The sequence below is a fragment of the Erinaceus europaeus genome, chromosome 10, assembly GCF_950295315.1.
Source record: "Erinaceus europaeus chromosome 10, mEriEur2.1, whole genome shotgun sequence".
NCBI lineage: Eukaryota > Metazoa > Chordata > Mammalia > Eulipotyphla > Erinaceidae > Erinaceus > Erinaceus europaeus.
Genome location: NC_080171.1, coordinates 67,694,059 through 67,707,927, shown reverse-complemented (window position 1 = coordinate 67,707,927; position 13,869 = coordinate 67,694,059). Strand labels below are relative to the sequence as shown.

At 38.6% G+C, this 13,869-nt stretch overlaps 1 protein-coding gene across 1 annotated transcript in view; it reads left to right on the top strand.

Moving 5' to 3' along the window:
- C10H9orf85 (chromosome 10 C9orf85 homolog) overlaps positions 1 to 12,021 on the top strand; it is a 49,874-nt gene extending 37,853 nt beyond the window's left edge. Inside the window, exons 3-5 of the mRNA XM_007531241.3 lie at positions 10,796 to 10,909; positions 11,337 to 11,545; positions 11,921 to 12,021. Of these exons, the coding sequence (XP_007531303.2) occupies positions 10,796 to 10,909; positions 11,337 to 11,490 (268 nt within the window). The 3' untranslated portion in view covers positions 11,491 to 11,545; positions 11,921 to 12,021. The remainder of the gene's footprint in view (positions 1 to 10,795; positions 10,910 to 11,336; positions 11,546 to 11,920) is intronic.
- The last annotated feature ends 1,848 nt before the right edge of the window (positions 12,022 to 13,869 follow it).

Sequence of the window (13,869 nt, the reverse complement as noted above, 5' to 3'; positions counted from 1 at the left end):
ATGGGACCTTGAGCTTTGTACTATGTATGCTTAATCCAGCGTGCCCCCTGTCTTCCTTCCTTCCTTCCTTCCTTCCTTCCTTCCTTCCTTCCTTCCTTCCTTCCTTCCTTCCTTCCTTCCTCCCTCCCTCCCTTCCTTCCTTCCTTCCTTCCTTCCTTCCTTTCTGGTAGAGATAGAGAGATAGCGCTATAGGGGCTGTGTGGTGCACCTAATTGAACACATGTTACAATGCACAAGGACCCAGGTTCAAGACTCTAGATCCTACCTGCAGTTGGAAAGCTTTGCAGTAAAGCAGTGCTGCAGGTGTCTCTCTTCTTTTCTGTCTCTTCATTCCCTCTCAATCTCTGTCTCTATCCAACAATTAAGTAAAAATAATTTTAAAATTTTAAAAAGAGAAATAGTGCTGGAGAGAAAAAGACACCTGCAGCACTGCACTACCTCTCATGAAGCTTACCCGTTGCAGTTAGGACCTTTGGGCTTGAACTGGGGTCTTTATGCATAGTAACTGTGTGCTCCAAGGCTATGTAGCTCACTGGTACTCTATTGCAATGGTGAGCCAAAGGTCCCAGATTCAGATCCTACTAGTTACTGTAAGTAACTTTGAGCCATCCCCAGGGACTTTTAGAAAAGAATAGATAAACTTAGCTTTCAAACTTAACTAACAAAAGGAAAGAGTTGAAAACTGTATTTGCTAGAAGAAACAGAATAATGAGTATGAGAGAAAAAAATCAAACCACAGTGCTGTATAAGTACTATGATACTGAAATTGACCTTTAATATCAGGTAATTTTAATAATCTTTGGATACTCAAAGCTTTAGGTAATTGTTAAGATTTTTACCCCCCCCCTTTTTTTTTTTCTACCTGTAAAGTCCTCAGATTAGCTTCTATCCTTGTTTTATACCTTACCACTTAGAGGTTACCTTAGGATTCTTCATCCACTTGGCTCAAGTCTTTTGATCCTTGGACAGGACAGCAGATAAAGTAGATTTAGAAGAATTAACCGGGGTCATGGAGATAGCACCATCTTTGGTAGAGTATCAAACCTTAATGCCTGTGGCACCAGAGATTCCAGGTTCAGTTCTCTAGAGCCATCATAAACCAGAGCTGAGCAGTGGTCTGGTAAGGGCAGTGAGAGAAACTATAGACACCTTGCCTCAGGTCTCAGTGTCTCAGTAAGCAGTAGGTATAAAATCAAAATACATTTTTATTTTGCAGACATGGGGAGGGGGAATCATCCTGTACTCCTGAGTTCCTTAGGACTAGAGAAATAAACATGCATGATGAAAATTAATAAGAAAAAGAAAATAACGGAAATTTATTTGGGGAGGAGAATATTAATAAGAAGCCTCCTGTACACAGGAGATCCAGATGTCCTAACTAGTTATGCAAGCTTAGAGAGAGAGAGTGTGTGTGTGTGTGTGTAGTTAAAGAAACGTTGTTTTGCAATAACTGTTGTCTCAGGTGCGGTTTCACTTCTCCCCCATGTATATTCCAACACACCTCATCCATAGAGTCCTAAAAAAAGAAAGAGTCTAGAAAGGCTTTCTGATACAGAAAATTAGAAACAAAAAAGCAAAAGTCAGTTAAAGGGACATATATATATAGTCTTCATTTCAAAATTACTCTGCATTTTGCCACTAGCCCTCTTGCTATGGAACTATTCCTTTGGTCAAAGACTTATTTTTGAGAGGTGACATAATTTTTGCTTCCCTACTTTTGCAAATCTTATTTCTAGCTTTCATTTTGATATTGAATCCCTAAGGTTTGACTCACAGTCATCTACTTTGATTTCAACCATTTCTGTAATCTTCAACTAACCCAGTTTACCTCTTGGAATGAAAGAAGAATCTGTTGCAAAGTTTAATTTTGTTTAATCCTATTTTCTTTTCATTTATAAAACCCAGCAAAATATATCTGGATTTGAGGAATAACAGTGTAATCACTTACTTTATAAAAAATAAAATGCTGATTGGAGAAAGTTACAGGACAACAAACTCAGAGGTTGGAGTTTTCCAGCTGCTAGTCAAGGAACACCCAGAATACCAAAAAATCATTAGCAATTGGGAAGAGGAAAATACAGTTTTCCCTAAAGGCTTCTGAGGGAGCACTCACACTGCCAACACCTTGATTTTGGACTTCTAGCCTCTAGCACTGCTAAAAGGAGAGATGAGATTCTCCAACTCTTCAGAAAGCAAAGAAGGAACTTCAGGAAGTGGTACTCAAATTAGATTTAAAAAAAAAAGTCAGTCTTGAGCTAACTTGATTGACTATGGTGATGACTTACTTAGTTCTGCACTTTTGCAGTGACCTCTCCTACATAAGGATTATTGAGATCACTTACTTAAACTAGACAAAGGAATAAGAGTTAAGCATATAATTTAAAAAATAAAAACAAAATGTGTGTAGGGAGTCCAGGGGAGTGATAGAAGATACTACATAGCTCTATAAACATATATCACGTTGATTGTCAAAAAGATGTTTTTGTCTGCTTTCAATATACTAATAATATACTTTTTTAAATATTTTACTTATTTATTAATGAGAGGATAGGAGGGAGATAGAGAGAGAACCAGAACCAGAACCAGATATCACTCTGGTACATGTGCTGCCAGGAATTGAACTCAAGACCTCATGCTTGAGAGTCCAACATTTTATCCACTGCACCACCTCCAGGACCACACTTTTTTTTTTTTTTTTTTTAAACTAGAGGCAGAAAGACAGCCCACAACATAGAAGCTTCCTTTAGTGTTGTGACGGCCAGGCTTGAGGACATGACAAAGCAGCACACTAAAGAAGTAAGCTATTTCACCATCCCTGAATATGCTTTTTAAAAAAATTTATTTCTTTATTGGGGAATTAATGTTTTACATTCAACAGTAAATACAATAGTTTGTACATGCATAACATTCCCCAGTTTCCCATTTAACAATACAACCCCCACTATGTCATTTATCATCCTTCATGGACCTGTATTTTCCCCACCCACCCACCCCAGAGTCTTTTACTTTGGTGCGATATGCCAAAGTGGTGAGCATAGCTGCCTTCCCTGAATATACTTTTAATGACACAAGAATAAGACATAATTTGGTTTTAATAGTTTAATTTACATATTTATTTATTTAGTTACTACTATTTTTTAGTAAGTGAACGAGTGAGCAAGAGGCCAGAGTACTGATGAGCTCTTGTTTATAGTGGTGCCTGGTATTGAACCTGGGATTAAACCTGGGACCTCAGAGCCTCAAGCAGAAAAGTCTTTTGCAGGACTATTATGCCGTCTCTCCAGCTCTAGTGGTTTGATTTTGAACCTTAAAATTGTGCGTTAACCATGAATTTAGTTTTGTTCTTTTATCAAATCGAAGTAAACAGTGTTAGATATTACAGTGCTATTATATTAGGTCCTACATGTATACCAGTATATCACAATGAGCTATGTGGTTTGATCTGTTTTTGTGTTTCATTTCTAGCCTTTCTTATAACACTGTAAAGTTCTGAAACTTAGCTATATGAACACTTTATTACCGCTTTCCTGGTGCATTAAAATGTGCTTTAGTAGAGCAGCTATGTTTTGCTCTCCCTGATCAGCTAGGAGTAACAGAAGATCACCTGAGAATACAACAAGATAAGATTAGGATAACTTCAGCAATGGGTAGGTCATAGATGAGTGCAAACACCTGTGTCTCATGGACAGAGAGGGGCTTAAGGAAAGATACCTGGGGCTGAAAGCCAATACTCGGGAACAGCTGGTACCAGTCCAGCAGTTTGCCAGTTGACCTCTGGTCTGAGTTTCATCAACAAAAAAGACTGCTGAAGGGAGGAGAAAGTCACATAAAACTGACCAATTCACAACATTGAGTCTCCATTGATGTTGCTCCTCAGAGGCTGGAACAGCAGCAGGGAAACCCTTCACTGACATTGGGGAGTAGAGAACTGGCCAGGTGACTCAGAAGAAAATCTATATTCCTGGTGATCTGGAGGTGTGAGATTGTATATATATATCTTTTCACTTTGTTCTCCTGATGAAGGAAGCACAGTGAATAATTGCCTCAGAACTGACCAAATACAACCAGGATTTGTTGAGAAACTCACAGGGCCAAATAGTGCTGTTCAGCTTGGCTTTGGCGGGTGGGGGATTGGGCCAAGGACTTTGGACCCTCCAGCTTGGGAATCTCTTTGTATAAACATTGTGCTATCTATCCTTCACCCTGTTTTATTTCTTGGTCATGGTCACAAGTGAGTGATTAAGCTAAAAAATCTAAGAGTAAAAAGCCTTCAGTCTCCCATAGCCAGAAGGGAAGATAACATAACAATATAAGAAGGTCTAACAGCCACTGTGCTTCACTTCAGGGATTGAGATAACGTCAAAATAACTGTTAAGATTCACAACTGTGAACTCTTAAGTACCTTACTTAGACACAAATCAATCCAGGCAAGTGTGATTAGTAGACTGAAAAGTAGTGAGAGAAGAACCTCATAACACAAAAAATATAATGGATAAATTGAGAACAAACATTGGAGAAATGAATTAGGAGAAAAGCCCAGATAAAAGTTCCAAAATGAGGAGCAGGCGGTAGTGCAGCAGGTTAAGCGCACGTGGTGTGAAGCGCAAGGACCAGTGCAAGAATCCTGGTTCGAGCCCCGCTCCCCACTTGCAAGGGAGTCACTTCACAGGTGGTGAAGCAGGTCTGCAGGTGTCTATCTTTCTTTCCCCCCTCTCTGTCTTCCCCTCCGCTCTCCATTTCTCTCTGTCCTATCCAACAACGACGACATCAAGAACAACAATAATAACCACAACTATGAAACAACAAGGGCAATAAAAGGGAATAAATAAATAAATAAATATAGAAAAATATTTTTTAAAAAAAGTTCCAAAGTGGTAGAAGCACATAAGAATGAGAACAGCATCCAAACACTAATCAATACTTATAGGAGTGAGGAAAGCTTTTGAAGGTAATATCAGAAATGGGGAAACAAATGAGATTCTGAAAGAGCCACTACATTTCACCAGACACAAGGTAAATTCCAAACAGATCAGAGACTTGGATGTTAGACCAGAAACTATGTAAACCAGTTACTTTGAGGAAAATATTGGTAGAACTCTTTTCCATCTAAATTTTAAAGGGATCTTCAAACAAATCCAGTTACAAACAAGACTAAAACAAAAACAAACCAATGGTACTACATCAAATTAAAAAGCTGCTTTCTGCACAGCAAAAGAAACCACCACCCAAAGAGACCTCTTATAAAATGGGAGAAATCATTATATGCCATATATCAAACAAGAGCTTACCAAACTCAGCAACAAGAAAACAAATTACCCCATCCAAAAATGAACAGAGTATTCACCATATTCACCACAGAAGAGATCCAAAAGGCCAACAGACATATGAAAAAATGATCCAAGTCATTGATCATTCGATAAATACAAATAAAGATCCCTCTTATCCGACAATCTTATCAGTCATTATGAAATCACCAATAATAATTTTTTAAAAAGTTGTAAAATAAGAAAACAAAGCAGTACACCAAAGACACTGGGCTTGGCATATTCTACCAAAGTAAGAGTCTTGGGTAGGGGTAGGGGGAGAGGGCTCAGGTCCTAGAATATGAGAGCAGGTAGGACCTAAAGGGACCTCTCCTCTCTTCTCTTGAGAAAACAACAACAACAGAAAAAAAACAAAAACAGAGCCTGGGAAGCTTTCAGTAGTACTGTGCATACATGAGGCCCTAAGTTGGCTTCGTGGCTCCTCATATTAAAAAAAAAAAAAAACTAATTACTTCATTTATTTTTATTTATTTATTTATTTTTAAATTTCTTTATTGGGAATTAATGTTTTCCATTCAACAGTAAATACAATAGTTTGTACATGCATAACATTTCCCAGTTTTCCATATAACAGTACAACCCCCACTAGGGGGTTGTCATCCTCTTTGGACCTGTATTTTCCCCACCACCACCACCACCCCAGAGTCTTTTACTTTTGGTGTAATACGCCAATTCCAGTTCAGGTTCTACTTGTGTTTTCTATTCTGATCTTGTTTTTCAACTTCTGCCTGGGAGTGAATTCATCCCATATTCAACCTTCTGTTTCTGGCTTATTTCACTTAACATGACTTCTCTTTTTTAATATTTATTTTATTTATTTATTCCCTTTTGTTGCCCTTGTTTATTGTTTAGTTAATATTGTTGTTCTTGATGTCATCGTTGTTGGATAGGACAGAGAGAAATGGAGAGAGGAGGGGAAGACAGAGATGGGGAGAGAAAGATAAACACCTGCAGACCTGCTTCACTTCCTGTGAAGCAACTCCCCTGCAGGTGGGGAGCCGGGGGCTCCAATCCGGATCCTTACACCAGTCCATTAGCGCTTTGCACCACGTGTGCTTAACCCGCTGCCCTACTCCCAACATGATTTCTTTAAGCTTTATCCAAGATGGGCTGAAATTTTGAAGTCACTATTTTTAATAGCTGAGTAGTATTCCATTGTGTATATATACCACAACTCTTATTCAGTCGATCAGCAGTTGTTGGACACCTGGGTTGCTTCCAGGTTTTGGCTATCACAAATTGTGCTGCTAAGAATATAGATGTAGACAAATCTTTTTGGATGGGTGTGTTGGGTTCCTTAGGATATATCCCCAGGAGAGGAATTGCAGGATCCTAGTGTAGGTCCATTTCTAACCTTCTGAGAGTTCTCCAGACTGTTCTCCACAGAGGTTGGATCATTTACATTCCCACCAGCAGTGAAGGAGGGTTCCTTTGACTCCACAGCCTTTCCAGCATTTCTTGCTGCTACCTTTTCTCATGTATGACATTCTCATAGGAGTGAAGTGGTATCTCATTGTTGTCTTTTATTTGCATTTCTCTGACTGTCAAAGACTTGGAGCATTTTTTCATGTGTTTCTCAGCCTTTTTGGATCTCTTCTGTGGTGAATATTCTGACCATGTCGTCTCCCAATTTTTGGATGAGGTGATTTGTTTTCTTGTTGAGTTTGGCAATTTCTTTATATATTTTGGTTATTAAACTCTTGTCTGATGTATGGCCTGTAAAGATCTTCTCCCATTCTGTGAGGGGTCTCTTTGTTTGGGTAGTGTTTTCTCTTGCTGTGCAGAAGCTTTTTAATTTGATATACTCCCATAGGTATACACTTGCCTTAGTCTTCCTTGTAATTGTATTCATTTCATTGAAGATGTCTTTAAAATTTATGCAGAAAAGAGTTCTGCCAATATTTTCCTCTAAGTATCTGATAGTTTCTGGTCTAACATCCAAGTCCTTGATCCACTTGGAATTTACTTTTGTGTTTGGAGAAATATAGTGGTTCAGTTTCATTCTTCTGTATGTTTCAAGCCATATTTTTTTCCAACACCATTTGTTGAAGAGACTTATCTTTCTCTATTTAATAGTCTGGGCACCTTTGTCAAATATTAGATGTCTATAGGTGTGGGGGCTTACTTCCAGGATCTCAATTCTACTCCACTGGTCAGTGTGTCTAGTCATGTTCCAGTACCAAGCAGTTTTGATATCAATGGCCCTATAATACAATTTGAGATCTGGAAGTGTGATGCTTCCAGTTCTGTTCTTTCTTCTCAAGATTGTTTTGGCAATTCTAGGTCTTTTCTGGTTCCAGATAAACATTTGTAGCATTTGTTCTAGTCTCCTAAAAAATGTGGTTGGGATCTTGATGGGTATAGCATTAAATTTGTAGATGGCTCTGGGTAGTATATTCATTTTGATGATGTTTATTCTTCCAACCCATGAACATGGAATATCTTTCCACTTCTTTGTGTCTTTCTCTATTTCCTTGAGTAGTGACTCATAGTTTTCAGTATACAAGTCTTTCACTTCTTTGGTTAGGTTTATTCCCCGATATTTTATTGTTTTTGTTGCTATAGTAAAAGGAATTGATTTCTGGATTTCAGCTTCTTCTAACTTAGTTTTTGCATAGAGGAATGCCACTGACTTTTGTATGTTAATATTTTATTTGATAGGAAAGAGATATTGAAAAGGAAAGAGGAGAGAGAGACCCGAAGCACTCTTGAAGCTCCCCCCTACAGGTGAAGAGGGGCTTTGAACATGTATGCTTAGCCAGGTTTGCTAATGCCCTGCCCCCAAGATAGTACAGTTTCTTCACTTTCAAAGACCTACTCTAGGGCCACAGAGAAGTGAATTTAACTTCTTGTGCTTAGTTCTTGAAATTTGGGGAATATCGAGTCTTGAAAGCATTTTCTTTCTAGTTGTTCTTTTTTTGTTTGTTTTGTTGGTGAAGATGCTGGGGATTGAACCCAGGGGCTCATATTTTAAAATGTTTTCTAGACAGCATATCACAATATGGTTTTCTTTTGTTCTTTTGGTATGGGGAGTATGGTTTCAGACTCTGGGTATTAAGACTTCACTGAATTCTAGCTCTGTTGAGTTTCTATTACTTGTACACAAGGGTGGAGTGCCATGGCTCACTGTTTACGAAAGCACATAGTCATAGCACACATGTGAGCTGAATTATGATAAAGGTTAAACTACCAGGAAGAGAAGGCAGTACCAAAAAAGCTGGGGCAGAGTATAATACCCTTCCAGCAACTACTGGAAACATAGGATCTGTTTCCCCTTCCCCCCTTGTTTTCTATTGTCTAGATCAGTACTTCTCACCTTTTTCCCCCCTCAGAACCACTTACTATACGGGTATATCTGTGTTACTACTATTGCTAGTATTAACTTGCCAAAGATAAGCAGTGCTTTGGTTTCTCATTAAAACAAGAACAACCAAAAAAAAAAAAAAAATCAGAAGACAGTCCTGTTATTATCCCAACAACATCATCAAAAAGTCTGTGACCTTTCAGATGTTTTACCTATGAGTTTGTAGAAATGACAGCTGTGGTATTCCTAGTGCTGGATGGGGTTCGGTTGTCTCTTCTTAGGGGATGGTAGGGAAAAGTCTTCAGGGAAGCAAGCGAAAATGCACCTCAAACTCAGGTACAGGTTCTTGTCAGAGAGCGGAGAAAACTCGGGCAAAGACAGTAACTGACAGATTAGAATTATTGGAAGCAGGAAAGCAAAGCTGCATGTGCAGGAGAGTGTAGGCGAGTTGTAGGGAAAATCCCATGATACTAGTTTTGGGGGGGTCTGATTAGATTGGGGACTACCTGGGAGAGGCAGGGTTCTCTTGGAAATGGTGGGCTAAATGCTTTTACTAGGGGGTAGGATGAGGAGACAGTTGCCTCAGAAAGGTTAAATTTCCTGGGATTTAGAGTCCTCCTCTTTTCTGACCATATTTGTCCATTTAGAGCTGTCATGTCCCTCCTCCCCAGCCTGGATGGAAATTATAGTATAATATGACTGAATACTAAAAATAATAGTATAATAGGGTCATGTTCTGGGCATTCCAGTCACTATCTTGGCTCCAATTGGTTTCTTCCAGTTCTTGTTCACTACTTGGACCTGAAGGAAATAGTTGGGCTAAGGAAACAGCATAATGGTTCTGAAGAAGACTTCTGAAGCTTGAAGGTCTCAGGTCCAATCTGCAGTGCCACCATGAGCCAGAGTTGAGCAGTGCTCTAGTATATTTAAGGAGGGAAAAAGGAAGCAGTTAGTCATAGTCCTTCTAGGACTTCTGGTTTTGCATTGAGATGGCTATGGAAACCAACACCTTCCCCCCTGACCTATCTAGCCTACCTCACTAGGAGTTTAGTGTGCAGGGAGAAAAAGTAATTTTCTCTCTAACCTTTTTTTACTGAGATACCCCTTCTGCTCCTCTCTGCATAACAAGACTTAAACTAATATATGAAAAAGAAACAGAAATTTGTCAATATGTATGCCTTCCAAAATCTACCATTTGAAATACCGTTTTACCTAAAGACAAAAAAACACTGGAGACTGAGGCATTATGGGAGATGATGAGGCAAAACATAGTAGTAAACAGTAGTATGTATTTACTAGCCAGATTTAAGTCAGTGCTTTCTCCACTGGTAAGGAGTTTTTAGATTTAGCTTTTTTTCCTCATCTCATTTTCAGAATTAATCTACATTTGAAAATAACATAACTAAGCTTCTACAGTAGAATTCCTCCAGGCCAGGCAGTGGCAGCCTGGTTAAGCACACACATTACAGTGTGCAAGAACCATTGTTCAAGCCCCTGGTTCCCACTTGCAGGGGGAAAGCTTCACGATTGGTGAAACAAGACTGCAGGTGTCTCTCTGTCTCTCTTTCTTTCTGTCTCCCCTACCCTCTCAATTTCTCTCTGTCTCTGTCCAATAGTAAATAAAATAAAAAGATTTAAAAGTAAATAAAAATAATAAATTATTTTAAACAAAAAAGAATTCCTTCACTCCGAACTGACATTACAGTTTCAACCAGCTATAAGAGCACTAGAAAAATCCTTCCACAGAGTGATTGTATGTTTAAGAATTTCTTGATGTGGGCAGGACAAAGGAGATAGAGTTATGGTTTAATGCTTGAGGCTCCAAAGTCACAGGTTCATTCCCCTGCACCACCATAAACAATGTTCTGGTTTCATGGTGTGTGTGTGTGTGTGTGTGTGTGTGTGTCTGTGTGTGTGTGTGTGTGTGTGTGTGTGTGTGTCTGTGTGTGTGTGTGTGTCTGTGTCTTTTGTCTCTTTCTCTTGAAGTAGTTGGCAACCAAAGACCCAGGGTAGCAGTTTAAAAGTTAATCTAATGTAACTAAATATCTGAGATTGAATCTGAGTCTTTATTTTCATGTTTTTCAAGTGCATATTTAACTAATTCCTTATCTCATCAGGTAATCTTGGGTAAATAATTAAACGTTTAATTTTCTTTTTCCACTTTTAGTGTTAAATGTTTGCAAAAGACTGTGAAGGATTCTTATCACATTATGTGTAGACCATGTGCATGCAAACTTGAGGTTTGTGCAAAGTGTGGAAAGAAAGAAGACATTGTTATTCCGTGAGTAATTTCTTTCCTATGTTTGGGTTTCGCTCTTCTGCTAACTGATACATAAATTTCCTCAAAGATACATTAAGTAGTCTGGAGAGTCTTTAAGTTGCAGTATGTCACACTAATGTATTTTTTTTTTTTTTTTTTTTTTAAGAATGGGACTTTTATCCATGTGGATACTCTTTACAAAGAAGTACTCTTTATATAACAACTTTAATAGTCACAATAGGCTTAACATAATAATCTCTTTGAGTCTACTTTATTAGGAATATTTTAACTGGTTAGGTCTTGGTTATGTTTACTGTCAAGGATCTTTTTCTCTATACTCATTTCTTTAGCTTCCTTTTAATCAAGAAATGTAGTGTCAAGTTATTATTGTACACAGTTAAAATATAATTTCCTGAGAAATAATTCAAAATTTTGATTAATTCTTTAGGTTTAATAAAGAAACAGAAAAGACAGAAAACATTGAAAATAATCTACATGACAAACACAAAAGACGGTCTAGAAGAAATGAAGAAAGTGATGACGATTTAGATTTTGATATTGATTTAGATGACACAGAAGAAGATGAGAAGCAACTGGATTGATAGAACTATACTGAATAGGCATAATTTATACATGGGCCTTAAAACTGGTGTATATGGGGTCGGGCGGTGGCGCAGTGGGTTAAGCGCATGTGGCGCAAAGCGCAGGGACCGGCGTAAGGATCCCGGTTCGAGCCCCCGGCTCCCCACCTGCAGGGGAGTCACTTCACAGGCGGTGAAGCAGGTCTGCAGGTGTCTATCTTTCTCTCCCCTCGCTCTCTGTCTTCCCCTCCTCTCTCCATTTCTCTCTGTCCTATCCAACAACGAATTGCGTCAACAAGGGCAATGATAATAACCACAACGAAGCTACAACAAGGGCAACAAAAAAGGGGGAAAAAATGGCCTCCAGGATCGGTGGATTCATGGTGCAGGCACCGAGCCCAGCAATAACCCTGGAGGAGGAAAAAAAAAAACAACAAAAACTGGTGTATATTTGAATCTTTATAAAACTTTCATACAGTTTGTTACTATAAAGTTTTAAATATTATATGCTGGAGAATATCTGCCAAAAATAAAAGTTGACCTCATGTTGCAGTTCATTTGAATTTTTGGAAGATTATGTTTCCTAACATCAAGTGCTTATTTATGTAAGAGAATCTTATGTAAAAATTGGATTATCTTTTAAGATTTATATTTTTGATAAAGGATGTGACTGAAAAAGAGTGGGAGAAAAACACAGAGACACCTATAGCACTGCTTTACCACTCTTGAAGCTTTCCCCCTGCAGGTGGGGACCAGTGTCTTTTACCCTGGTCGTTGTGCATGGTAACTTGTGTGCTCTATCAGGTGCACCACCACCTAACCCCCAGGTAATATTTTGTCACTAATTTCACTAATCATCAGTAAACACTTTTTGATAGGTTGATCTTAAGTAAAATGCCTACAAAGCAAAAGCCCTTGAGTAGCTTTGCTTGTTATAAAGTTTAACAAGTGTGTATATATATAATTTTAAAAAATTATTCATTCGTAGTTTGTTCCACACCACACCCACCACCAAAGTTCTGTATCCCTACCCTCCCACCTCCCAGAGGTACCACTGTAGTTCTTATAAGTTTCAAGATGATTATTAAAAATTGATCATATGGTGTCCTGATCTTTCTTGCCTTGAATGTTTAATTCCAACACCAGATTGTAGAATCTATAAACAAATGTTTTTGGGCCAGGTATCTGGCCTTACCAGATAGGATGCCTTCTTTGCCATGCTTGTGGCTCAGATTTGAACCCTGGTATTATACCAGAAGAAGCTTTGGTGCTGTGGTATCTCTTCTTCATTTTGTATCTCTATCTTAAAAAGAGAAAAGTCCTAGAGTGGTGAAATTGCACCTGTGTGAGACTATAACTCTTTAAAAATTTACAAATAGTGTATGTATTACATATTTAAATGAGAGCAATTGAGATAATGTGTCAATAGCACCCAGCACTTGCATGTAAGATGTCCTGGGTTCAATCCCCAGCATCATGAGCTAGAATAACTTCTCTCATTCTCTTTCATTTCCCTTCTCCTACAAACAGGGAAATATTCCTTTTGATTTTTTAATTTTATTGATTTAATGATGATTGACAAGATTGTAAGATAAGAGGGGTATAATTCCATACAGTTCCCACTACCAGAGTTCCATATCCCAGCCCCTTCATTGGAAGCTTCCCTACTCTTTATCCCTCTGGGAGTATGGACCCAGGATCATTTTGGGTTGCAGAGGGTGGGAGGTCTGGCTTCTCTTAATTGCTTCTCTGTTGGACATGGGCATTGATAAGTCGATCCATACTCCCAGCCTGTTTCTTTTTAATAGAAGCCAGACCTCCCACCCTCTGCACCCCATAATGACACTGGGTCCATACTCCGAGAGGGTTAAAGAATAGGAAGGCTATCAGGGGTGGGGATGGAATATGGAATTCTGGTGCTGGGATCTGTGAGGAATTATATACCCCTCTTATCCTCTGGTCTTATCAGTGTTTACATTTTTATTAAAAAATATATAGTATTTTATGTCAATGTACAGGAAATAAAAATATACATAGTATTTTATAAAATAAAAGTTTTATATTTTATTTGGAAATACTTTCATATGTCCCTTCACATAGCTTACCATTTTGCTTTTGTGAAATACACTTTTTTCCTCTTTTTAAAATATTTACTTATTCCCTTTTGTTGCCCTTGTTGCCTTATTGTTGTAGTTATTATTGTTGTTATTGATGCCATCATTGTTGGATAGGACAGAGAGAAATGGAGAGAGGAGGGGAGGACAGAGAGGAGGAGAGAAAGATAGACACCTGCAGACCTGCTTCGCCGCCTGTGAAACGACTCCCCTGCAGGTGGAGAGCCAGAGACTCTAACTGGGATCCTTATGCTGGTCCTTGTGCTTTGCGCCACATGCACTTAAC